General features: G+C 36.4%; 3 protein-coding genes across 5 annotated transcripts; 1 reads left to right on the forward strand and 2 right to left on the reverse strand.

The window, feature by feature from the left end:
• Window positions 1–2868, forward strand: LOC104242826 (uncharacterized). Its single transcript, XM_009797930.2, has 2 exons — window positions 1–599; window positions 2770–2868. The coding sequence occupies exons 1-2, from the start codon at window positions 165–167 to the stop codon at window positions 2785–2787; spliced, it is 453 nt and encodes a 150-aa protein (XP_009796232.2). The 5' UTR covers window positions 1–164; the 3' UTR covers window positions 2788–2868.
• On the reverse strand, window positions 1646–10621 carry LOC104242789 (intermediate cleaving peptidase 55, mitochondrial). 2 transcript variants are annotated; one of them, XM_009797876.2, is made up of 14 exons: window positions 10459–10621; window positions 9936–10010; window positions 9478–9741; window positions 9201–9293; window positions 7961–8167; window positions 6978–7081; window positions 6648–6714; window positions 6428–6535; window positions 5842–5934; window positions 5000–5090; window positions 4732–4802; window positions 2895–2950; window positions 2148–2208; window positions 1646–2011 (listed from the first exon to the last, which is right to left on the reverse strand). In XM_009797876.2, the coding sequence occupies exons 1-14, from the start codon at window positions 10516–10518 to the stop codon at window positions 1910–1912; spliced, it is 1452 nt and encodes a 483-aa protein (XP_009796178.1). In that variant the 5' UTR covers window positions 10519–10621; the 3' UTR covers window positions 1646–1909. The 2 variants fall into 2 exon arrangements, with proteins under 2 accessions (XP_009796178.1, XP_009796171.1); XM_009797869.2 differs by having other exon boundaries at window positions 10429–10601.
• A 3232-nt stretch (window positions 10622–13853) lies between these two features.
• On the reverse strand, window positions 13854–22688 carry LOC104242799 (rhodanese-like domain-containing protein 6). 2 transcript variants are annotated; one of them, XM_009797883.2, is made up of 9 exons: window positions 22439–22688; window positions 22184–22345; window positions 20234–20339; window positions 19894–20092; window positions 18874–18955; window positions 18362–18444; window positions 17791–17923; window positions 16847–17009; window positions 13854–14749 (listed from the first exon to the last, which is right to left on the reverse strand). In XM_009797883.2, exons 1-9 carry the CDS (start codon window positions 22613–22615, stop codon window positions 14013–14015), a joined length of 1842 nt encoding a protein of 613 aa, XP_009796185.1. In that variant the 5' UTR covers window positions 22616–22688; the 3' UTR covers window positions 13854–14012. The 2 variants fall into 2 exon arrangements, with proteins under 2 accessions (XP_009796185.1, XP_009796198.1); XM_009797896.2 differs by lacking the exon at window positions 22439–22688 and having other exon boundaries at window positions 19894–20144; window positions 22184–22313.
• Between the last annotated feature and the right edge of the window lie 1182 nt (window positions 22689–23870).

Below are 23870 nucleotides of genomic sequence, written 5' to 3' on the forward strand. Positions count from 1 at the left end.
ATTTATTTTATATCAAATTATTGTAGGAGTAATTGTTTTTATCATTTCTCAAGGAACCATCAAGTGCACAGATAGCCGAGCACTAATTAATGTTTAGCCGCCTCAGCATCATTTTCAAACCTAAGAGGCTATAGTTAAAAACTCCTGAATCTTAAGTTTCAGCAATGGCGATTCCGTCGGCATTCAGAGAAAGACTTGAACAGATGGAGCAGAGCAGAAGCGAGCGTCTCTCTGTTCTTCAGTCGGAGAAAAAGATCCAGCAAAGCAAGTCTCAGGTGTTGGCCTCCAGACTCTCCAACATCGCATCCATGGAACAGCGTTGCCTCAAGCTTGATCGCAAAATTGCTTCTCAATACTTGTTTATCTCTTCTCTCAAGTCTCGCCTCCACCGCCTTGATGCTGATTATCTCCAGAATCTTCAGAAACACAGGGATTTGAAGGATGAGGTAGACAACTTGGAAGAGTTAGAGAAAGAGGAACAGAGCTATTACAGTTTAGAAAGTCGAGAAATGGAGGAATTCAGGGAGCAGGTGGCAAATTTCCTGGTTGAATGCCATGTACAGGTGGAGGAATTGAGGAATCAGGTCAATGAGCTCAAGGTAAGATTTGCACAACTTCAATGCAACCTTAATCATTCAAATAATTCTGAGATTGCTGCTGCTGAGATGAGAAAAACACAACTTCTCGCTACCAAGGAGAATTTGGAGAAAACCTTGGCATTGAATTACCAACTGCGGGAGCAGTTAAATAACCTACTTCTCACTACATTGATGGGCCACAGTCTAGAGAAAAAGTGATTTTGCCAAACAAAGAAGCTTTTACTGGAAAAAAAAATGCAGATTTAGAAAAGAGATTAATTAGAGAATCGTGAATGACATGAACAGCACTCTGAAGTCATCTGTTGCTGTACAGGTTAGATGTGTAGATGTTACAAAGAATTTGAATGGATTTGTAGAAGATAATAAAAAACACTTTTCTGAAAACAATAAAAAATAAAAAAAATTCAAATATAAGTCGAAGTTGGCTTGCCAAAGTAACTTTAAACTCGTATGTACTTTGAACTCAGTTTGGATGAATTCCAACTTAATCACTTTTGATAAGTGAGTATTAGGTTTGAGTCAACAGGAGGGGAAGTGTAAAAACATTATAGATACTCCTAAATTGGGAGGACTTCAAAAAAGAAAAAAAAGATTAATCACTATTGACTTTATAAAGAAAGGAAAAAAGAAATAAGGCATTAGTGTTGATAGTTAATTCTAGAGCTCATTATATGACATCAAGTGGTCCCGGCTCAATTCACGGTTCACCCACTTCTAATTTTGACTTTTGAGGCGGATAAAGGCTAGACTCAATTAATGATTCACCTGTTTTAAATTACGAATTTACGATGCATTAATTTTCAAATGTATGCCAATAGTTGCCTAACGCCATTTGAATTATATTGGCAAATTCATGGATAATAACATAAACGTGACTAAAAGCGCAAAAAAAAAAAAAAAAGTTCTTGGAAGTTTTAGGGGTTTATCTTGAACCTTACTTTATAGACGAATCCAGCTTGGATATATGTAACTATATATGATATTTAGATAATATTGGACTGCACAAAGACAATACTGTATGACAAAGAAATGCTTCCAAGCGATCCTTCAACTTAATACTAATTCTATAAAAGCTAATAAAATTGTTCTTATAAAAATACCATAGGAAATCACATAAATTATTATTCAACACTTGTAACATCAAATTTTAATGATCCACATTCTTGCTAGTAGAGTAGAAATGGCTGCGAAAAGAATGAGGAGCAGGTATGAAACTTCTGACTAAAACAAGCATGACTAAGGATCACTCAGATTCTGGTCCTGCTATTTGGTTAATTATGTGTAGAAACTTGGAGACTTTAAAAGCAGAACTAACTGAGAGCAGCTCTAATTTCTGTTCCTCTCCCACTGCCAAAGTTGTTCAACAAGGACTCGAGGTGTTTAATTTCCCTCGGTATGGATGCAGTAAGTACCTGTTTCCAATAGGGCAGAAAATCAGGTCTTGAATGCTAATAAGTTTCGGAAGTGATGAAAGTATCAGAGATTATATGAACTGGTACTTGTATAACTCGGTTGTTTCAAACAATTGAACGATTTCTGTATCTATACCTCGTAACCTGATTCTGTAATAAGGACTTCATCTTCAATCCTAAACCCAATGCCTTGGAACCTGAATGAGCATAAGTGAATATAGACAATGATTTATGCATATATAAGTGAGTAAAAATCAAGAATTCTAAGGAAACAAACACGATGTTCCTTACTGGGGTAAGAAAATAATCTAGCTCCTTAACCATAGATGAATCACCAGATGAAGCTTCTTAGTTCAAGTGAGCAATAATTCTCTCCCTAACATTTATGACAAAAGCAACAATTTTCCCTAGAATGGGACAGCCAGAAAATGCCATTGATACGTGGAATATTCTTTCGAGCTATTTGTTTATGGGAAGTTTTCTCGGACCTTGCAAAAGAAATTTTGAAGTAAAGGTTGCTGATCCCATTCTTGGTTGAACAAACAAGTAGCCATCAGTCATTCATGGAAACCCCAATGCAAACTGGGACTCCTTTGCACGATACGACTACTTTTGCTACAAGGTCCTTAGATTAACATGTTGGCTAGACCTACAAGATCTACCTTGGTCAACCTAGAACAGACATCTTTATACGATTCTCAATCTTTTGTGCATGAAAGAGTAACTCTTCGTCCATCCACCATAATACATTTTGGCAGATAGAACCAGTTCAATAAACCAAGAATCTCAAGGATGATCTAAGGAACTCGAGGATGATCTAAGATACAGTAACTTCTGAATGCATGCCAAAAGGAACATTAATTTGATGAAGTAACAAGTATACCTTTCTGGACAATCAAAGCATGAAGGGATGTATACTCCTGGTTCAATTGTGATGACCTACATATAACAGTCCATGAAGATTGATCACAAGTTCTTGCAGAAATCACAAGTAATTGGAAGCTAACATGAAAAGGACTCATCTATGGGGGTCAGAGATTCTTCTTATCAATGACCACCTCATCAAGGTTAATGTAGAAACAACCAGAGGGAACAGGAGTTCACAAATGTCAAAACAATGACCAGGCAATTTTATCCTAGACTAATTAGCTTTGTCTAATTTCATCTGATCATTCTGAGTTTTATGGTCTCCTTCACCTTTAAAAAATTGTAAAGCATGTTTCACAGTTGGCCATGACCTTGTCTAGATGTATGAATGTAGAGAGTAAACATGAAGTGTTCCAAGAGTTCCGAGGTCAAGGAAAAAAAAAAGACGCTGCACATAAACTCAGAACAATCTAAAGTCATGTACTTCTTTCAAATACAAGTGCGACGCAGAATTAGCATATTTCTCCACAAATATGATCAACGTAAATAATACAAACTTAGACCTCGAAGTAGATGTTCATGGTGCTTCTTATTCAAAAACATAATGGTTCTGAAAAAAATTAAAAGGACTAAAAACAAATGCATGGATGCAGATAACACTGGCAAAATAGACCTAAGTTAAAGCATAATTTAACATAAATCTACCACCTACACCAATTAGCTGTATTACTGGAATTACCTTCAGTAATTTGCCTATAACATCTGACTTGATATATATTGTGTATGTTTTTTTGGTCATATCAGACAGGTCGCGAGCATATTCCAATTTTCTAAGATTCGATGAGTGAAGGAAAAAGGAGAAGCATGGGATAACCATTAATTTTTCATACATGGAAGCAAGCATGTTGGACGTTAAGTACCTTTCACAAGAGGAAGGTACTTGTCATGAAATGTGTAATAAGTTAACAGATTGCACTACCAACAGGAAAACAAGATGCACGACCTACTGAGAAATTTTATAACAATTGCATATAACATTACACATTATGCAGGAATATTACATTCCGTGTGACTCAGAATGAAAAGATATACAAGAACTTTACTTTTTGATAAAGAATAGACACACCAGAAAAGAAACCTTTATCACTAACAAAAATTGCATTGTGTATGAAGCCGGGGTTAATGAACTAAGTGGCCGAGGAATTAATCATTTCAAATATTTCTAATTAATCAATCAAAACGAAGGTTTATATGGAACCTAGAGAGAAGCAAAAGATAATTTGATCTTTCTGCTAATTGGACTTCAAAAATAATTTTTACGCAAATGCATGCACTACCCTGATGTATACATCCTTCAAAAGAAATAAACCTCACCAACTTCATTTCTGAATTTAACTTTCTCCATGTAACTACTAGTAAAAGTGATGAAATTAGAAGCTGCAATAGGACCAAAGAGGTGCACATGACAAAAGCAGTTTAGAAAATATTCATATATATCATCATTCAACCGTCTGTTTTAACCCTTTGCATCTCTATAAAAATGGAAAAAGTGAAGGAAAAGGGAATTTGACCATATGGCTCTAAAAACATAAGCATGCTTAGTTGGTTTATATTGTAATTCAGTCAAGAAGCAAGGAGAATGACTAAACTATCCTTTGGAGGAAAACTCACTGTAAATTGCAAAAGGGGAATGATGCATTATGGCAAAGCTCCTTTGTTTCCAAATGAACAAGTCACTGGTGCTCATTCGCTAGGAGGATTTCAGAAGAATGACAACCAATTTCTTTGCAAATCTAGCAGTTTCCTTATTATTTCAGATATCAAAGCAATCATCAGTAAGGAAGGAAACTTACTACACCAGGTTTCAGAGGTCGATCATTTCCAATTGTAGAACAATCATGAACGTCCATTCCTAGATAGTGACCTGGAAATATAGATGAACAAACCAAATTCATTCAGGGATGGTCGCAGTGGTACAGGAAATCATTTTCTCTTTTCAGCAAAAAGCACATTAGGAATAGCAACTGTGAAGACAATTGAGAGGGAGCAGGTTTCTGCTGCTATTGCACATGCATTTGTACTTGTATCTGCAGCGAAAGAGTAAGGGCTAAAAGGAAAGACCTATATTTGTAGGATTTAACATTTCATAACTTCCACGCCGATCATTTTTTAGTATCCCAATTTCTTTGAATCCTCTTCGCAGCTTTTCTACCTATACACATCAAATAAAAAAACAAGAATGAGACCTTGGCAGTCCTTAAGTATCTAAAGAAAATATCACGCTGATATGGAGCAATTACTCACTACAGAATATATATATACCATATATGCCCATATCTTGAACAGTAATAAGACCTTTACAGCTGCACTAACAACAAATGCAGAGAATGACCCTTAATTCATAAAGCATTTGCATCAACCAAGTAATACTACCCTTCATTGAGAATCAATTACCAAAGCATAATACACTAATTAGACACCTCTAATCATTACCTTACTGGCTTATCTTACAAAGCATTACCATTCATCATATATGAAGAAATGGGGGAACAAATACTATTTTCAAATCAAGGGAGGGCAATCAAAAGGCCTCTATCTCTCCCCAACACCTCTCTACTCAAAGGCTTAAAAAGAAACTAAACTTTTTTCCTTATCTTCAAAAATGCCATCAAGCCTCATTTCCCTCGGCCCATGCATAGGAACGAAAACCGTGAAGCAACATTGCTATTCACAATAGGAGGTGGAAGTCAGTGTAACTTGAGAATTAGGCAAAACATAAAGCAAGAGTATGGCCTCACAACTGTACCCAAATTTATATCACCGAGACTACCAATGTAACTTGGCAATATAACTGGGTCTAAGACTATGAAAGGCAAGAGGAAAAAAATAAATAAATTCCTACTCTCAGCTACCCCCTGAATATAAACAGAAAGAAGTTACGAGATGGATTAACCAAATAGTACCGAGTAGTGGTGTATTTCTCGGATGGTTGTGCCAGGTCTGCACAGCTCCACGCATTCCTTGTTTGTCTCCAAAATAAGATTATAAAGTTCCTCCTGAAATGTATCTTGGAGCGTATCACTAAGTTCCAGACAATAATGTATAGAGACTATATCACAGAAAAGTAGCAATTTAAAACCATACCAAGGGAAGAATTTATTTCTCAAGCATAACCTGTAGCTTAGACGTAAAATTGAGATTTTGTTTTTCTAATAATGAGGGACTTTATATGATTATATCATTCTCATTCTTCACATCCACATCAAATCAGCAAGGCCATTGAGATCTGGAATTAAGATTCATAACTCATACCACTGGAGGGTTAAACTAGCTGCTAGGCTACATTACCTGATGATTTTCATTTTACTGTTTGTCTTTCTAGATTGTTTTTGGTAGTCTGGGGTTTCAATTTAGGTCAGTGCATTTTTTCTGAAATGGAAGGTTGTCTATGACTTTGATCAGCTAACAGGGTTTTTACCCAGAGGAGTGGGGTTTGACTTGAGTTTGTAAGGGGAAAAAGGAGAAGAAAATGATGGATTCTATACTTACTTGAACAGAAGAAAATTTTCCAAAGGGCGGCCAAGCACGAGTAAGATCACTGACATAACCATGGAGCTCGCATCCAACATCCATGAGTACAATGTTACCATCTTCTATCTGTTAAAACAACAAAGTCCCTATCTTCAATCTGTTAAAACAACAAATTAGATACTACTAGTCAATATGCTTGATATTCAAATTCAACTGTGCTTAAAGACAGTAAACATACTTTCTGGTCATTACGAAAATAATGCACGACACTGCCATTAGGTCCGCCACCAACAACAGGATTAAACCTGTGGAACAGGAAAAAAAATGTATAATCCTTGAAACTATCTCAGCCAGAAGTATGACCAAAAATAACAGTCAGGAAAAACAACAAATTATCAGAATCTCAGAGAATAGAAGAAAAAGAAAATCAATTGCATGTTTACACATGAGGTCTTAGTGGCATTTTGATTCACTCTGCTGCAACTCATGTAGACTAAAATACTTAGAAATTGCAAACGTGCTCCTCTCTATATACAAACTTCCAAAAGTTATTACAAGAAAAACTTACGCCATTCTTTGGGCACCTCTAACTCTGCATTCATATTCAAATTTGGCTGACAGCATTCCTTCATCAGGAAACAACTTCGAGTACAACATGGTCTGGATAAGTGCCTACCAAAAATATATACATTAAAAGATAAAGAAATAAAAAATAACCTTTATACAGAATAAAAAAGGACTGAATTAGTGAAAGGAAAATATCACAACTCCCATATAACTGGCAGCTATATTGCTAGGCAACTGCATACAAGTCCAGGAATAGGAAGAAACATTTTCCAGACCAGTCTCTCATAAGAAAACATGCAAATCATGATTGTGAAATAGAATGAATGAGTAGTATATACACATCTTTTCATTAAGCATGCCTAGAGCTTCTGAACTACTTAACACAAAAGCACATTATCAAAGAAAGCACTGTACATGCAAGAACTGTTCCTTCACAATTAGAGCAAGAATATCTTGACCCAAATAAGCAAGCTGGGACTCCAACTTTTGGAATATTAAGAATCGTCTTCTTTTAGACTGGTGATCCTTTTATCTGTACCCTTTTTCCTTCTGTGAAATTTATTTTAGATCCTCAGAAGTGTAGTATCTTCAACCTGAAGACACCACACTAGACATGAAAGAAGAAGGGGAAATAAAGGGAAATGCAAATACCTATTTTACCTTTTAAAAAGAATTTGTCGTATAGAAAATGACAAACATGTTACTTAAGATTGTATAACAGCTGACCTGCAAATAAGCTTTTTAAAATTCTGAAAACACCTCGCTGGCATATCAATACCTTAGTCACATGTTAACTGTGTGAAGAGTATCAACTTCAATGGAAAACAAATAAATATACAAAAGTAGTGTCAGGTGTACACTCTATCTTTCCATCTCTATAACCCAAAGACTGCTTTTCCTTGTCCAATCAAAACAAGATCCTCTATGAGTAAGAACTACCACTCTAACCCATGAACCTGACAAAAATGAAAGAACTACCATTACCTGACAAGCTATAGATGCAGAATCTCTCATCAATTTCAGCTCTGCTGGAGACTTCACAAATCGGGCTTCATGAGTGTAAACAGAGAAATCTTTCACTTTGTAATTGCTAACTGCTTTTTTATAGGCCTCAAGCTCAAGGTAGGATGAAGTCCTTGTCTTCACATTATGGAACACAGTGGAAGAACTTTGTATCATCCTGGAGAGAATCTGACAAGTCCAGCAAAAATTAAAGAAGAGAAATTGGAACATGGAGAAAGTGAAACAAAGTCACTACATTGAAGCCATGTACAGGAAAGACAGCTTAGAAGGAAATAATTGACATATTTTCTTTGCTGACATAGAGATAATCATGATATCGGCATCCCGTCTTCATTTCCTGCTCTTTTTTATAAGGTAAGAATTTATCGATGTTTCGGAATTTAAACTCTTGTACGCAAGTGCTCTACAATAACTAGAAAACCTACACCATAAACTGGTTCTCTACAAATAACACAGTCATATATATATATATATATATATATATATATCTTCACTTCCTGTTCTCTGTGTTGCCGATTTAAATAGTAATATGCCGTTATGTGGTCAAACAAACGGTTAACCTGAGAGCCAAATACAACCAACCAAAAAATATTCCCTCTGCCTAAATCATTTACCTAGTTTCCATTTGGAACACAGTGTCCACTTTCTGTTAACCTTCATTCTTCAATTTCTTACCCCTAATATTTTATTCTCAACTGATCCTAGCATGATGCCTGCTTGATTTTTAAAAATTATGAGGAAAAGCTACATCCAGTGTTATGTCCTATCAAACATGAATTTATAGTAATAAGCCAGGCCTGACTCCTATATATGCAAAAACTCTAACTTCCATCCACTTTGTTCCCTCTATACCTTTTACGCGTATTAAAAGAGGAAAAAAAATCTTTTCCCAGCAGGAAAAGAGAAAAAGAAGGTGTTTTCAATAGAAATTATTCTAAGAATTGCATCAACAGTCAAAAGGTATCTACAAGCCAACTCTTACAGATTCAATTCTCTGACATAAATTTCTATAATCAAGAGGAAAGGAGACAAATAGGTTTCCACTCCCTTTTTAGATAAAGTACTCCATTGTCCTATTGAAAGGAATACAAGAAGGGATATTATCATATGCCCTTTTGCTTATCAGTGTGAGAGGTATTCACTTCTAAAAAGAATCTCACACTTATTTATAGTTGGAGATATGATTTTAAATTTTTTGTACCTGAGGCAATCTGCTAATAGGGTAAGCAAGGTCAGCCTTGAATATCTGTAGAGCTGCATCAACTCCAGCAATTTCTCCTTGCCAAAGAACGTCCTAAAACTTTTGACTTTTAGTATGGAAACAATCTTTAACTTGCTACAATGTATACTAACTACCAAAAAATCATGGTAGTAGCTGAATCTAAAGAAAAATGGCACTAAATTATAGGACGAAGCTTTTCTCTTATTAACAGCTTCTTGTCAACAAGAAGGAAGCAAATGAATGGTTCCTGAAATACCTGGGGGCTTTGTTCTGGCATGAACATGCATAAACCACAGTCATGGCCTAGAACTGCAACACCGCCAGGTTGTTGGCATCCGGTGATGTATGAATAGTCAGCATCCTGCCTAAAATTGTATGGTACAACGTCAGTCATCATTTTTATGGGAGCGGCTGCAACAATCGCTAAACTATTCTCCGGAAGAAACTCCAATAGTTTCTTCCTTCTCTGCATATATTCTTCACTGGTAATGCCAGGAGTAATCTCCCCTTCCTTCATTAACTGCATGCAGTGATATAACAACATTTAACAGAAATCCACAAAGGAGCCCCAAAGGACAGCGGGGTATGTCCCATACAAGGAAAACAACCCCCAGGAAAACAAGATTTTAAATTTACTGCACATTTATCATTAATTTCAACAGCCTTAATTCCATTTTAGCAAATGTCAGTACTACATATGCAGTGTAGAAGTACCTGAGGGTGAGTGGCAGCAGTCGGCTGCCCAGCATTGTAAACTTTCTTGGTTGAATATGCACTGGTTTTGACTACCTATCGCATTCAATTCATGACATATCAGCAGCAAACCAAAACAAATTGAATTAGAAAATAAATCTAAACCTCACAAACCAACTCTTAAACAAAAAGATTATAGCTTGACCTAAGAATGGGGAGAAAATTCCACTGTTTCACCACTTGGCCGAAAAAATTGCAAACAGGGAAAATAAACGATTTGAATATCTGAATTGCAGCCATATAATTAATTAATCCAGTATCCTCTAACAGTCTAACTATAAGCTATAGCTGCAAGTCCTACTGAATTATACTGGACCACGTGCTCAACCCCATTTAGAAATATAACGAGTTTTTGCTGTGAACCTCAAGATATATGAAATATCCCAATATATGTTAGTTGTTACACAACTAAGATATCCGAAAAGCCAAACAAAAATTGAAAAGGTTGCTATACCTTGGAAGAGGAAAAGAAAAGAAAACGAACTTGATTAAGGAATCTGGGGGAGATTCTGTGAAGTGATGGGTTTCTTCGGAAAACCTGCATGCTGCTGTTGCTTGCTTCCCGCCTTTAGCCTTAGGTTCGTTTTCACTTTGGGATGGTTGTAGGTTTGTAATAACTATGGTAATCGGTACAACCAAACTGAACTGGGGTTCTTCTGGGTTTCTTGAGTTTTCTCCTTTTGAGGTTTAAGGTCCCTATGAATTCTTATATTTGCAGTAGGCACCCATTTACCCATATATTATCTATGTCGTCCAATTATATTTTCTATTTCAAATTTTGCACCCTTCTTTTTTGGTGAAACAGCAAAAAGTTCCCACTTTTACCTTTATCTCTATTCTTTTGCCCCTCTTTCTTTTTTTTTTCCTTTTTTTTTTTTTTGTGGGGGAGGGGGAGGTGAAAGTGTTTCTTCTAGAGCTGTCAATATGGGCGGGGCCGAGCTAGCCCAGCCCAGCTCACGTGGGTTTTAGCAATTGATGGGCTGAGCTGGACTGGGCTAGGCCACCATTTTGATGGGCTTTATAATGGTCAGCCTACCCCAGCCCTATGTGGGCTGCGGGCCCCCACAGGCCAACCCATCATTTTTTAAAACATAATTTTATATTTTTTCTTTAAGTTCTAACCTAAAAAAAGATAAATATTTAAAAGTTAAAAAAAAATTATTGGAAAAATTTCACAAAACTTAATAACTTTTTATACTATTCCAATATATCACAATAAACACTAAAAAAGTAAAAGACAAAACTATATTTCATCACTAAAAGTCAAAACTCAAAACAAACTATTCAAGAGAACGTCCATGTCACTTATGTGATATCCAACACATCATCTTCATCAAACACATTTGAATACGCTTGTGAGAAGATTGTCTTAACATCTTCACATTCATCTACATTTACAATTCATATGCAATATTAATTAGTTAAATATTAAGAATAATTAAAAAAGGTTTATCTTTTAATATGATGAGCTTAATAAACTTTAAGCTTGGAATACTCTTCTTGTTATTTTTTGTGTCATATACTTTTTATATTTTATATATTTTAAATATCTATTTTTATTAGGCCCACGGGCCGGCCCAGCTCAGCCTCAGTTAAGCCTCACGCGTTACGAAATTTACTTGGGCCGGATTTAAAAGCCTCATTTTTAAATGGGCTCCTAAAATTCTAGTCCAACCCTACTAAATTACGGGTTGGGCTAGGCTGGCCCAACGGGCCAAGCCCATATTTATGGCTCTAGTTTCTTCTAGCGATACACACAAGTTCCCTTCTTCTTTTTCGGTGAAGGTAGATTTATAATCAAGTATATTTTCATATGAATATTGCTTCTTAATTTTGGTATTTTTCACTTCAGAAATTATTACTGTTTATTTTCTCATTGGAACAGAGAGAAGGAAAAGAATTTTCATACATTTTTTAAACGGTTAAGGGTCTGAATTGTTCCTCTACTATTATAAATGGGTCTAATTTATCCCGCGTTTAAGTTTTCTATCAAAAATATCCCTACAATTATACATTTTGTGCATATTTATCCCTTATACGTTAAAAACACCCTCCCATATTTTAAAATTCACGTGGCATCCCCTTATTGGACCAACTGACCCGCCCATTTTTTAATTCAAACTCGCCTGATCCCTACAACAAAACTACACCCACTCATTTGAATATAGAGAATAATTCAAAACCTTTTTTTTTCATCCGACTAGCTCCTTCTCTCTCTATCTCCTTCATCAAGGGGCCTTTTTTTTATTTGACTATCTTTTTTTCACATAGTGATGTTGTAATATTATTCTCTATATTTTCTAGTGAATGTATTGCTTTGTTGCAAAATTCTAAGTAGAGAGAGAACAATGATTTTCTTTTTATGTGCCCCTTTCTCTAGAATAAATTTAAATAGTGTTTAGATGAAGTATGGTAATTGAAACTAGCATTTACCAAAAGAAGTTGGTGAAATGGTAAACAATAATCAACAAAATGATGCGGATATAAAATTAGATCCCGCAGAGTGAAGAGATGAAATGGGATAAAACAAAAATATTAATTCTAGGAAGAGCAACACTAAAATAATAGGAGTACAAACTTCAACTAAAATCAACTGCATATTGCTTAAAACAGACAAAAATAACTGCAAAGTTCATAGTGAAAATCCACCATACAAACTTCAACTAAAATCAACTGCATATTGCTTAAAACAAATAAAGATAACTGCAAAGTTCACTATGGAAATTCACCGCACAAAAACTAAAATCAACTACATATTGTTTAACTTAGAAAACTTGAGAATTCAGTTTGATGGACTGTTGGATGCAAAATTATAACCCCCAAAAACTTACAGACCCTTGGTCAGTTGAAGGAGATAGAGAGAGAAAGATATAGTCAGATAAAAAAAAGGTTTCTTAACGGATGGGTGGGTGTAGTTTTGTTGTTGGGGTCGTGCGGGTTTGAATTTAAAAAATGGGGCGGGTCAGTTAGTCCAATAAGGGGATGTCACGTGAATTTTATAAGCTGGGAGAGTATTTTTAACGTGTAAGGGATAAATATACATCTAATGTATAACGGTAGGGATATTTTTGTTAGAAAACTTAAACGGAGGATAAATAAGGCTCATTTATGATAGTAGACGGGTAAATCAGACCCTTAACCGTCTTTTAAAATTCTGAAAATGCATACGAGTCATCTACGATGCTTCTGTAAGCATTTTTTTTAATAACACTTTTTTTTCCCTCTAATTTGATCAAGGATACAAAAAGTCGGAGATGAATAATATGATATTAAGGACAAATGGATAATATAAAGGTTATTATAAACAACTGTATGTCTTTCAGATGCTTCTGTTGTCCTAAACTATAGTGAGATTATCTACCTTGACTTTAAATGAGTCAATTTGGCTAATTTTTGAAAGAAGGAAGGAACACGAAAAATTAATTGTTATACAAATGATATTCAAAGTTTGCAAACTACAATGACGATAGAAAGTTAAAAAGGAAAATGTATTAAAGAGAGTATAAAAACATCATGATCAAAGTTTAAGTGTCAACTCTTGAAAAGCAGAAACTGGAAAATGGTAGTTTACCAAGGGAGCACTATCATATGAATAATTCAAATTGATTTCGCTTACCTGAAAAAGGGGGCCTTGCGTAATTGATAAAATTGTTGTCATGTGACCAGGAGGTCACGAGTTCGAACTGTGGAAACAACCTCTTGCAGAAATGCAGGATAAGACTGCGTACGATAAACCCTTGTGGTCTGACCTTTCCTGGACCCCGTGCATAGCGGGAGCTTAGTGCACCGGACTACCCTTTTTTTCGCTTACATGAGTTTTGAAAAATTAAACGAATTGACTTCAGAAAACAAAAGATGCAAAGAACAAAATCGCACACCTTTGACAACAAGGGTTCTGATTAATAGTATACAGAAGTTGTAACATAGGGTACAAGCTAGCATAATCCCAAATCTCTTGCAGCAAAAGCTGGTGTGCATCAAGGCTCTATTGATCAATGACACGAAGCCCGAGTTATGTTAGATAAAATGGTAAATAACTTACAGGAAACGTTTGAGGAAATCTTTTATCTGGTCTATATACGGAGGTCGTGCTGGAATTATATGACCAAAGTCATGTTCAATAACAACGGAGCAGCCATTCTCAAACAAAGAAGCAAGGTATTTACTAGCTTCATTCTCTATCTGCCTATCTTTGCCCTTGTCGCTGCCAAATATATGAAGTGAAGGAACATTGATTGACCCCTGCTGACAATTGTTCATATTGACAGCAAATCCAGAGCACAGGATCGCAAATCTGAATTCCATCTGTCCTTTTAGCTTCTGTTGATGCAGGCAAACTAAAGCGGCCATTGCAGCTCCTTGTGAAAAACCCAATATCCCATCAAATGGGCCTGCTTTAGAATATAAGGCTTTTAAATAAGCAATTGATTTATCGAAACCTTCAGTTTGTTTCTGGTACTGAAGAGGATCAAATGGACTGTCAGCTATCTTCCAATCAGAATCGTTCTCCCCCTTGTGATCAGGTGCAACTAACCATGAAAACTTTTTATTGCAACTCTCCGAAGGTGGATGGTTATTTTCCAGTTCTGATGCAGAATCGCAGTTTTGACGAATTTGATAAATGAAAGGCAATTCATGGGGTGCATCCACAAAAACAAGCTCCGCAATGCTCTTGAGTTTCTTGGCTAAAGATGCAGTTCTACCTTTGAATCCAGAAGCATTCTGGCGAAAACCATGAAGGCAAAGAATTCTCAGTTTTCGCAATGTCCTGGGTCCTGCAGTGTATCTCTACATAATGTCAAAGAGTGCCTTGACACACCAACACCAAGTAGGGGAAAAGAAGTATTTCAAAAGCATATCCCTGAATTAGTTTTCCCAAATATGTTTGTGCTGGCAACAAAGTGTGTGCTATAGTATTTTTCGATTGTCATACCGCATGGCTTAAATCAAAATTGATAGGGTACATATCTATCTACTCTACACTTTCTGGGAAGTCATACAACCTCGCTCAGAAAAAGTTCAAAGGATTCTTTCCTGCACACAGAGGTTTAAGACAAGGAGACCCTCTGTCTCCTTTTTTGTTCATATTAGCAATGGAAGGTCTTAACAATATGGTTAAGACAGCAAGAAGTCAGGGTTGGATCAAAGGTTTTGAGGTAGCCAAAAATGGAAACAATAGTCTGGAGGTTACACATCTCCAGTATGCTGATGACACTTTAATTTTTTGTGATGCAAAAGAGGAGCAACTGAGGTTCTTGAGAATTATCTTGGTACTATTTGAAGGCATTTCAGGACTGCACATCAATTGGAGAAAAGTAGGAAGCCTACCTACAATTTACCTTGGTATGCCCTTGGGAGCAAAGTCTAAATCTAAGCTGATTTGGAATTCTGTTATTGAAAAATGTGAAAAGAAGCTGGCTAGATGGAAATCCCAATATTTGTCTTTGGGTGGTAGACTCACCTTGATCAACTCAGTCTTAGATTCTCTTCCAACATACATGATGTCCCTCTTTCCCATTCCTGCAAGGGTTACTCAGAGACTTGATAGACTTAGAAGATCCTTTCTTTGGCAAGGAAACAAAGAAAAAAGGGCTGTTCATTTGGTTAAGTGGAAATCTCTTACAATTGGCAAAGCTCATGGTGGTTTAGGCATTAGGAACCTGAAGAACCAAAACAAGGCCCTAAAGATGAAATGGTTATGGAGGTACTCACAGGAAATTGAAACCTTATGGAGCAACGTAATCAAAGCTAAATATGGTGAGGAAGACAAGTGGGTATCAAAGGTAGTTAATACAGTATATGGAGTTAGTTTATGGAAGTCCATTAGGTCACTTTGGCCTGTGATGAAGAGTCATTCTTCCATAAGAGTAAATAATGGCAACAAAACCTCCTTTTGGAAAGATAACTGGTTGGGAGTTGGTTGTTTAAAGGAACTCTTCTCTGATATATATGGTTTGGTTCAACATCAGCATAGAACAATAGCTGAAGTATGGACCCCCCAAGGTTGGGATCTTATATTTAGGAGGATGTTAAATGATTGGGAGGTGGCTAGGTTAACTGAGTTTACAAACAATTGGAAGACTTTAAAGGGTTACAGAGTGGGGTGGATACACTATTGTGGTAGGGACACAACAAAGGTATGTATAAGGTGAGTTCAGCCTATAAGCTCTTAAACCATTCAAATCAGCAATTAACTAATTGGCCTTGGAAGCATATTTGGAAAGTAAAAGTTCCATATAAGGTAGCTTGTTTTACTTGGCTGCTAGCAAAGGAGGCTGTCTTGACCCAAGACAATCTCAAAAAGAGAGGGATTCCACTGTGTTCAAGGTGCTTTCTATGCGGGGAAACAGCCGAGACAATCAGCCATCTATTTCTTCACTGCACGACAACAGATCAACTATGGAAAATCTTTATTAATCTCAGAGGTATAGCTTGGACAATGCCTAGTAAGATTACTGAAGTGCTTTTTAGCTGAGATGAAGCTGGAGCTGGAGCAAGAGACAGAGATAGATGGAGGACTGTCCCAGCATGTATTTGGTGGACAATCTGGAAAGAAAGGAATTCTAGATGTTTTGAGGACAGTAGCAACTCAGTACAAAAGATCAAACTAAACTGTGTTTTACTTTTTTGTTTTTGGTGTAAGCAAAGCTACACAGGACACTATGTCAATCCTAGATATTCTAGAACTTTGCTAGGACTGCATAGCAGAACTTTTCTTTTCTTTTGCCTTCTTGTAAATATGGTTTCAGTACAACCTATGTACTGAGTTGATTAATATATACAAATATGTTACCATCTCAAAAAAAAAAAAAAGTTCAAAGGGTGCAAGCAAAGCTGAACTTGAAAGCTAATACTAGAAACCATCGTATTACCTGAAACCAAGGCAGGTGGTGCTATTCTGTCCGAGGTAGAGACAGCTTCAAGCTCTGCGACTTCTGATATTTCCACCGAGTTGTCAAACTCTGTTGCTGAAGTTGGTTGAATACACAGGCTGTTTTTCCGGCATAATTCACAAACATAAGAAGAATCCTTCTCCTGCAAAACAGGAAGTACATTTAACAGAAGGAAGATAGAGGTGAAGAAAAGATGACAAAACAATCAAAAAGGAAATACTCCTTAGATAACCAAACAGAGGTGACTTCCAAAATGGTTGAGACAAGACCATTATGTTAAAGTAACAATGCAATACTTGGAACTCTGAATATTTGAAAAGGGTATATGGATGTCACATCAAAATTCAATAAAAAAGCAATATTATTACATTAATTGATTTTTTTTAAAAAGTTGACTGCTATTTTAAAGAAGAGGTCATTCTTTGTGGGGCAGATGAAAATATGAAGCAAGTAAATGAAAGGGAGGTAACTGCAGTATTAATAAGCCCAAAGCACAAATAAGGTACTTCTAACTGAAAGGCAGTTATCTATTAGTTCGCCGAAAGTCCAAACAAGCATAGAAGTGAAGATAGGCCCTTAGTCATCAATTATTTAGGAGAATCAACCTAAAACTACATAATAGGTATGCATGTCCATCATCAAGGCATCTGATGGGAAGAAGCGAAAAATTGCTAAAATTTATCAATGGATAGGCCTAGAGGCATACAATGCAACAAGCATAGGTTGAGATCTACCAGTTAACCATCAAAGAGGAATGGTTCATGCCCCCATCACTCTATATATACCGTGCAATAACAGTTCTACTGTTCAAGTACTACACAAGATCAAGTATGCTTTGAATTTCTGAGATATGAAATAGTTTTAAGAACCCAACTAAGCTAATGCAATTAAGAGGCTTGATCAATCTTCCTAGTGATACTTACCCGGCAATTATCACAGACTAATACAAGCATCCTACAGTATGTGCACCGGCTCCGTGAGGAGTAATCATCAAATGGAGAATTACAGAGAAGACAAGTACCCAAAATTCTTGAATCTGAACTTCCAACTGAAACCCTGCCAAGACCAGAAAGTGTAGGGCAAACATTGAGAATGCCTCCTATGGATACTCTACAAAGGAAGTAAATGAACACCACACACAACATTTCTAGAAGAGTATTATGGCATGGTTATTGACACGGAAAAAGGTAAATTTCTGGTAATATGCATTTTTTGTAATACACACACACAGAGAGAGAGAGAGAGAGAGAGAGAGAGAGAGAGAGGTATCGAGTTAAAGACCTACATATGCTTAATGTGCTAACATGGAGAGCCACATTATATGTTATTTTATGGTTCTTACCTGTGAGATAAAAAGCAGCTACACATATATTTTGGATAGAGAGTTTCCTAGTACTAATGAAGTTGTAATCACATCCGTAAGAATGCTGGATCACTGAAACCAACAATTCAAGTAGGGATTGACTAAGAACCACTGAAATACAGTGACCATACCTGTGGTCAAAGACAAAATTCTTTCCTTTGAAAAAACCACCATCAGGAAATTGCTCCAGATATCGTTGAATCCCACCATAAAGCTGTGGAAAGTAAGTACTCTGAATCAACCTTCAACATAATTTAGCCCACAAACCAGAATTTACCCACAGTTCAAAATCCCAATGATCATGAAATGGAATAAAAGTGGAATTTAAAATGAACCTGGTTGTTCCGCAAAAGAAATTCTTTAGAAAGCATAACATAGATATTTCAAAACATGGCCATCCATTGCATTTTGAAGTCTCTGTCTTACCATGGCAAAGCTTAAAAGATCAACTTCATGGTTTCAAAAAAAAATTCAAAAAACTAACCATTAACACAAGGTTAGGGTTCCAAATTCAATAGAATTTCACTTAATAAAATAGAAATCATAGTTTAATTTATTTTTCAATGTAGCAACAATACCAAAGAAAGACACAACAACATTAAAAAAAGTGCACCAGAAGGGTCTGATTCTCCTAAAAGTTTACCTGGAAAACATTTTCAAAGCCGGCACCTTTAGACCTGATATAGGCTGATGCCATCTCGCATCTAATTCCTCCAGTACAATACCTGAAAACACATTAATGAGTGATAGGAAACCCAGATGCTCAGTCAACAGTGGAGTGTAGATCAATACTAGAATGCATGCAATTCATAGAGTGTTATATCTGATAATTAAGAGTTTGCGTGCTGCTATTTTACATCTTAACTCTGAATTAAATGCAATTTAATACAATATACTTTGCAACTTTTCATCCGTTCCCCCCACCCCCACCCCACCCCCCAAAAAATCCTAATATTCCTAAAGAAATATCAAGATTAACAATATCCTAAAATGCATGCAAGTTACTCAGCATTATCTTCTACTAATTAAGCATCTACATGATGCAGTTTTACATCTGAATTCTGAATTAAATGCATTTTACATAATATCAATTGGAAATTCAGTCCATCTTTTCCTCCTAATAGTCCTAAAGGAACTTTCTTTACACCAAATAATATACTGATAGTAATGTACAGGGTCTAGCCATATCCAAGAAAAAAAGGAGAAAAACATTTTTTTTTAAAAACATGCAAGAGGAAAGGAAAAGCATGGAAGATGTTGCAACTAGACAGCAGACACAATATGTCTTACACTTAATAGTTGAAGTTGTACGATTATCGACGAAAGGAAACAAGTTTTTAATTCTCTACTCTATAATAACATGAAGGCACAATGCCGCAGATTCGAAGTTCACAATACACATCACCTGGAAAGTAACATAAAACCAATGAGAGATTGGAAATTTAAAGGGAACAAAATAGTGAATCAGGATAGCAGCAAGGCTTTAACTGAGTAGAAGTAAGCCCATATGCAGTTTCTTCACCATGTAAGACACATATGATACCATTGAATAAAAATGCAATATCACAAAATCACAAGAAAGAACATAAGAGAAACATTCCCTGCAATTCATCAGAATAATTATCCACCCAAATATGATACAATATGGTCAAGCAATACTTACATAAGAATATTGTTCCCACGCAACTTCTCAGAGTTATTATCTATCCAAGAAGGAAGGTCGCTGTACTGCCGGATTTCTGGATCCAAAGTCTCCACATTTGGTGTATAGAACTTCCCAATTCTAGTCTCATATAAATTCCTTGCATCCATCAGGACTATTCCGTTACTGCTGCTTGGAATCAGTTTGTCTTGCGTGTTCCCTAATAAATTACTGAGAATTAAACAGCTGCCAGAGAAATATACACATTCGTTCTACAAAAGTTCAATGTCCAAACATCAGAACATCATAGTTAACTTAGAAGAACATGGATTAAGCTTCGTCAGAGAGGTAGAGTACAAACCAATATTGTGAAGGACAGAGTGGAATTCAACTGCAGAGAGATGCTTCCCCGCATTTGAAATTTCAGGTGACTTTTGCAGGGGACAGGAACTTAAAGTTACCAATTCCTGAGTGAGAAGATGAGGTTAGTATCACATGGAAGGAAAGAGAGAAAGAGATAAAGACAAACAAACTTCACTAAAAGTCAATTACTCAACAAACATTAGCCAGATTTTCCTCTTCATAGAAAAAAATCCAACATGTTTATTGTTTTTTTTTATAAGGTAAAATTGTATTAATCCAACATGTTTATTGTTATGATATATGCTTACACAGTTCCAATTTTTTCAATCTATGTGCTCTCTTTATTACGTAGCATAGACCAAGTTCAACATCCTGTTTATAGTAACTTTCACTCCATAGAGAAGTCCTCTCCATTACATCCAAAGATTTGCTGGCCATGATAAATGGATGGCTGACGCTTGCAGCATTTCACTTTCTTTAGCAAACACCCAAATTAGCCACACCCTAATTGTATTTTGGTTCGAAATATCAGCAATATCTTGTGAATGTGGAAGATGCCAGTTGAATACCGAGACCCACAATGGCGCTTAAGCTAGATAGGACCAAGAAAGAGTAGAATCACAATTTCACGATAGCCTACTTCTGCATTGCTCAAATGGTCTGCAGCAAGGGCTTTGGTTCAAAGGTAAGGATGTAGTTCATGAAGTATGGGTTAGGAGCATGTCACGGGTTCAAATCTTACCGTGAACAAAAGCCGGATATTTAAGTTAGAAATAGGGTAGAAGGGCAGGCCATACTCCCCGGAGTTTCAAACTTGATACCTGAGTGTGTCGTAGGCCCAGTGTTATCAAAGGCAAAAAGCGTTAAAAAGCGGTCCAAGTATATCGGGGCTTTAAGCGCGAAGCACAATTAAAGTGTGGGCTTTAGTTAACAAGAGCGCAACGAAGAAAAAAATAAAAATATATATGTAATGCAAAGTGACATTTTCATTCATAATGATTTCCTTAATAATTTTATTTTTTTTTTGCCAACCATATTTCTTCTTTTGTGCCGCTTTATTTAAGATAGAACTTATAGGTAATGAGGTGTATGCCTTAGTGTCTTGCCTACATTGAAGCGCAGCCTAAGTGAGGCAAAGTGCATACCCTGAGCTTTTTTGAGCTTCAGGGCTTAAGCGTCCTCAAATGAGCCTTTGACAACACTGCGTAGGCCCATATGCAATTTATACGAAACGTTGCTACAATGGTTTTTCTTAACAAAGAAGAATCATCTAAGGCTTCTGGAAGAGATCGTGCTAGCTGCTCGTTACCTATGTTCCTTAGCAAGTTATATGGTTTAGGAAAAATATCAATAGAGGTATCAAGATTAAAAGTTCAAGTAGCTATAATTAAACAAATTCATTGTAGTATTTTCTTTTTTCTTTTTGGACAGATCAAACTTCTGTTATAGTTCAAATTTCTAATAGCTATATTAGAAACAAATGCAAGTTCACCTTCTTAATACTCTATATGACTAAGGAACTTCTTGATTTAAAAAGTTGACTTAGGAGCTTGTAGGTTGTAGTATATCCCAAATCCAATCCGAACTTCTACCAAAAATGTGGACTTGACTGATTGGTCCCTTTAAGTTACTAATAAGTTTGTGAAATGTAACCGTGAAGGTGCAAATCAATAACAGGGAGGAGCAATTAACATGCAATCTCTCCCAATTGCTCCAATTGCTGAGCAGGGTCAATGCCAATTGCCCACACACATTATGCCCTTTAATTCTATCATACCCCTAAACACGGGCAAGTTTTTCATTCAATTTAGGCTCTAATTTGTATCTGACACAACTAAAATTTCTGAAAGTTTCGACCTTTCCAAACCACTAACTAGAATCAATCATATAACTTCTTTCTGCAAATGAACACAGACAAAAAAGAACAAAATGAAATTAGGGAACCAACCTTAACAATACGTATGGAGAGGGAAGTAAATCCACATTCCTTGGCGACCCTATCGTTCGAAGGTTCATGACAAGAGGCAAGCTTGAAGTCCGTGCCTTCAAACAAGGAATTCAACTTCACTGCAACAATATGCTCCTCCAAAGCAGATAACTTGCCACCAACCTGCAGGAAACCACCTAAATAGCTCAGAATCATCATTTTGGACAATTAAGGGTTTTCATTTTCCATTTTCAATGGCGAAAAGAGAGGGATTACAGTGACGTTGACGCCATTGGGAGAGAGGCGAACACGACCGAGGAGGGAAAGAGTGTTACAGTTGGATTCATAGAAGTTGAACAGTTCTTGGAGGTCGGGAATGCTAGTGTATTTGTAGTATAACAACACCCCGTATTCTTCTACTTCTTCCTGCTTTTTTGGTTCCTGATTCGCCATTGATGACGCGAGGCTTTCTTCGGATATTTGCTTAAACCCTTGTTCTTCGTGATCGTGCAAGTCCTTCTTCTTTGGTTTATTGCGAGTTAGCCCCCTGAATTTGTTGTAACCTTGTAGAATTTGGTTGCTCTCTTGGGTACATTAGAAAAGGTAATCTCCACATAACATATTTGTTACTTGGGGTGTGAATTGCTCGGTTCGGCCGCTTATTTCATAAAATTTATACCATACTAATTATTTGGTTATTTTATTATATATAGCAAAAATTAGACTTTTCGAAACCGTCCCAATCATGTCGGTATCTTTTCAGTATCGGTACAGTTCGATTAATTTTTGGTATTTTTTTTTTAAATGTCATGCACAAGTCACTGGCAGGAGACTTAACAAAACTATCTGCACATTTTTACAGTTTAAAAGGTGACGAACTATGAAAATATGAAATATGCATCAACTATTCTACAGCAGCGTAAAAGAAATTAAGAAATACAAAAAAAAAATATATAAATCACATAAGTGGAAAGATATTAATCAAGGTGGGGCTCAAGAATAAAGTATATGGAAGATTAAATATTCAAAAAGATAAATTTAAATCATACGAAATAAAGCATATTCAATACATTGTAGTTTGCTACTCATAATCGCCACAATACCCTGTGTCTTACTATTGAATATACTGGAAATAATTTAGCTTCAACAACAATAGCATATTATATGGGGGTGAGTATTGGCCAGTCAAGATCGCTCATGTCCAGAAGATGAAGGTAGCAGAGATGAGGATGTTGAGATGGATATGCGGGCACACTAGGCTAGATAGGATCAGAAATGAGGTTATACGTGATAAGATGGGGGTGTGGCCCCTATTGAGTAAAGGATGCGAGAAGCGCGACTTGGGTGGTTTGGTCATGTGAGGAGGAGGAGCACGGACGCCCTAGTGATAAGGTGTGAGAGGATGACATTGGAGGACCTATGGAGAGGTAAAGTTAGACCAAATAAGAGGTGAGGAGAGGTGATTAGGCAAGACATGCGCAACTTCAACTGACCGAGGACATGCCCCTTGATAGGAAGGTATGGAGGTCGAGAATTAGGGTAGTAGAGTAGGTAGTCTATAGTGTTCATAACAGTAGTATTGGCACACAGTCTCGCTTTCTGTTGGTAGTAGGTTTTTATGACTAAACATTGTTTTCTTTCATAGTTGATCACCTTACTATCTTGTTATTTTTATTCTGCTTTTATATGATTTTTTGGTACTGTCACT

Source organism: Nicotiana sylvestris, chromosome 1 (genome assembly GCF_000393655.2).
Source record: "Nicotiana sylvestris chromosome 1, ASM39365v2, whole genome shotgun sequence".
Taxonomy (NCBI): Eukaryota; Viridiplantae; Streptophyta; class Magnoliopsida; order Solanales; family Solanaceae; genus Nicotiana; species Nicotiana sylvestris.

What these genes read in the sequence shown, in the direction of transcription:
- LOC104242799 (XM_009797883.2), bottom strand. Translation starts at nt 22,615, where the DNA reads ATGGCGAATCAGGAACCAAAAAAGCAGGAAGAAGTAGAAGAATACGGG. An exon ending in CTCTGTCCTTCACAATATTG is followed by an intron (nt 20,093 to 20,233) that starts GTTTGTACTCTA and finishes GTAATTTATTAG; the next exon opens with GGAACACGCAAGACAAACTG. An exon ending in GCTTTGAAAATGTTTTCCAG is followed by an intron (nt 18,445 to 18,873) that starts GTAAACTTTTAG and finishes TACTTTCCACAG; the next exon opens with CTTTATGGTGGGATTCAACG.
- LOC104242826 (XM_009797930.2), top strand. Translation starts at nt 165, where the DNA reads ATGGCGATTCCGTCGGCATTCAGAGAAAGACTTGAACAGATGGAGCAG.
- LOC104242789 (XM_009797869.2), bottom strand. Translation starts at nt 10,518, where the DNA reads ATGCAGGTTTTCCGAAGAAACCCATCACTTCACAGAATCTCCCCCAGA. An exon ending in TTTTCTTTTCCTCTTCCAAG is followed by an intron (nt 10,011 to 10,428) that starts GTATAGCAACCT and finishes TGAATGCGATAG; the next exon opens with GTAGTCAAAACCAGTGCATA. An exon ending in TTACAGAATCAGGTTACGAG is followed by an intron (nt 2,012 to 2,147) that starts GTATAGATACAG and finishes TATTGGAAACAG; the next exon opens with GTACTTACTGCATCCATACC.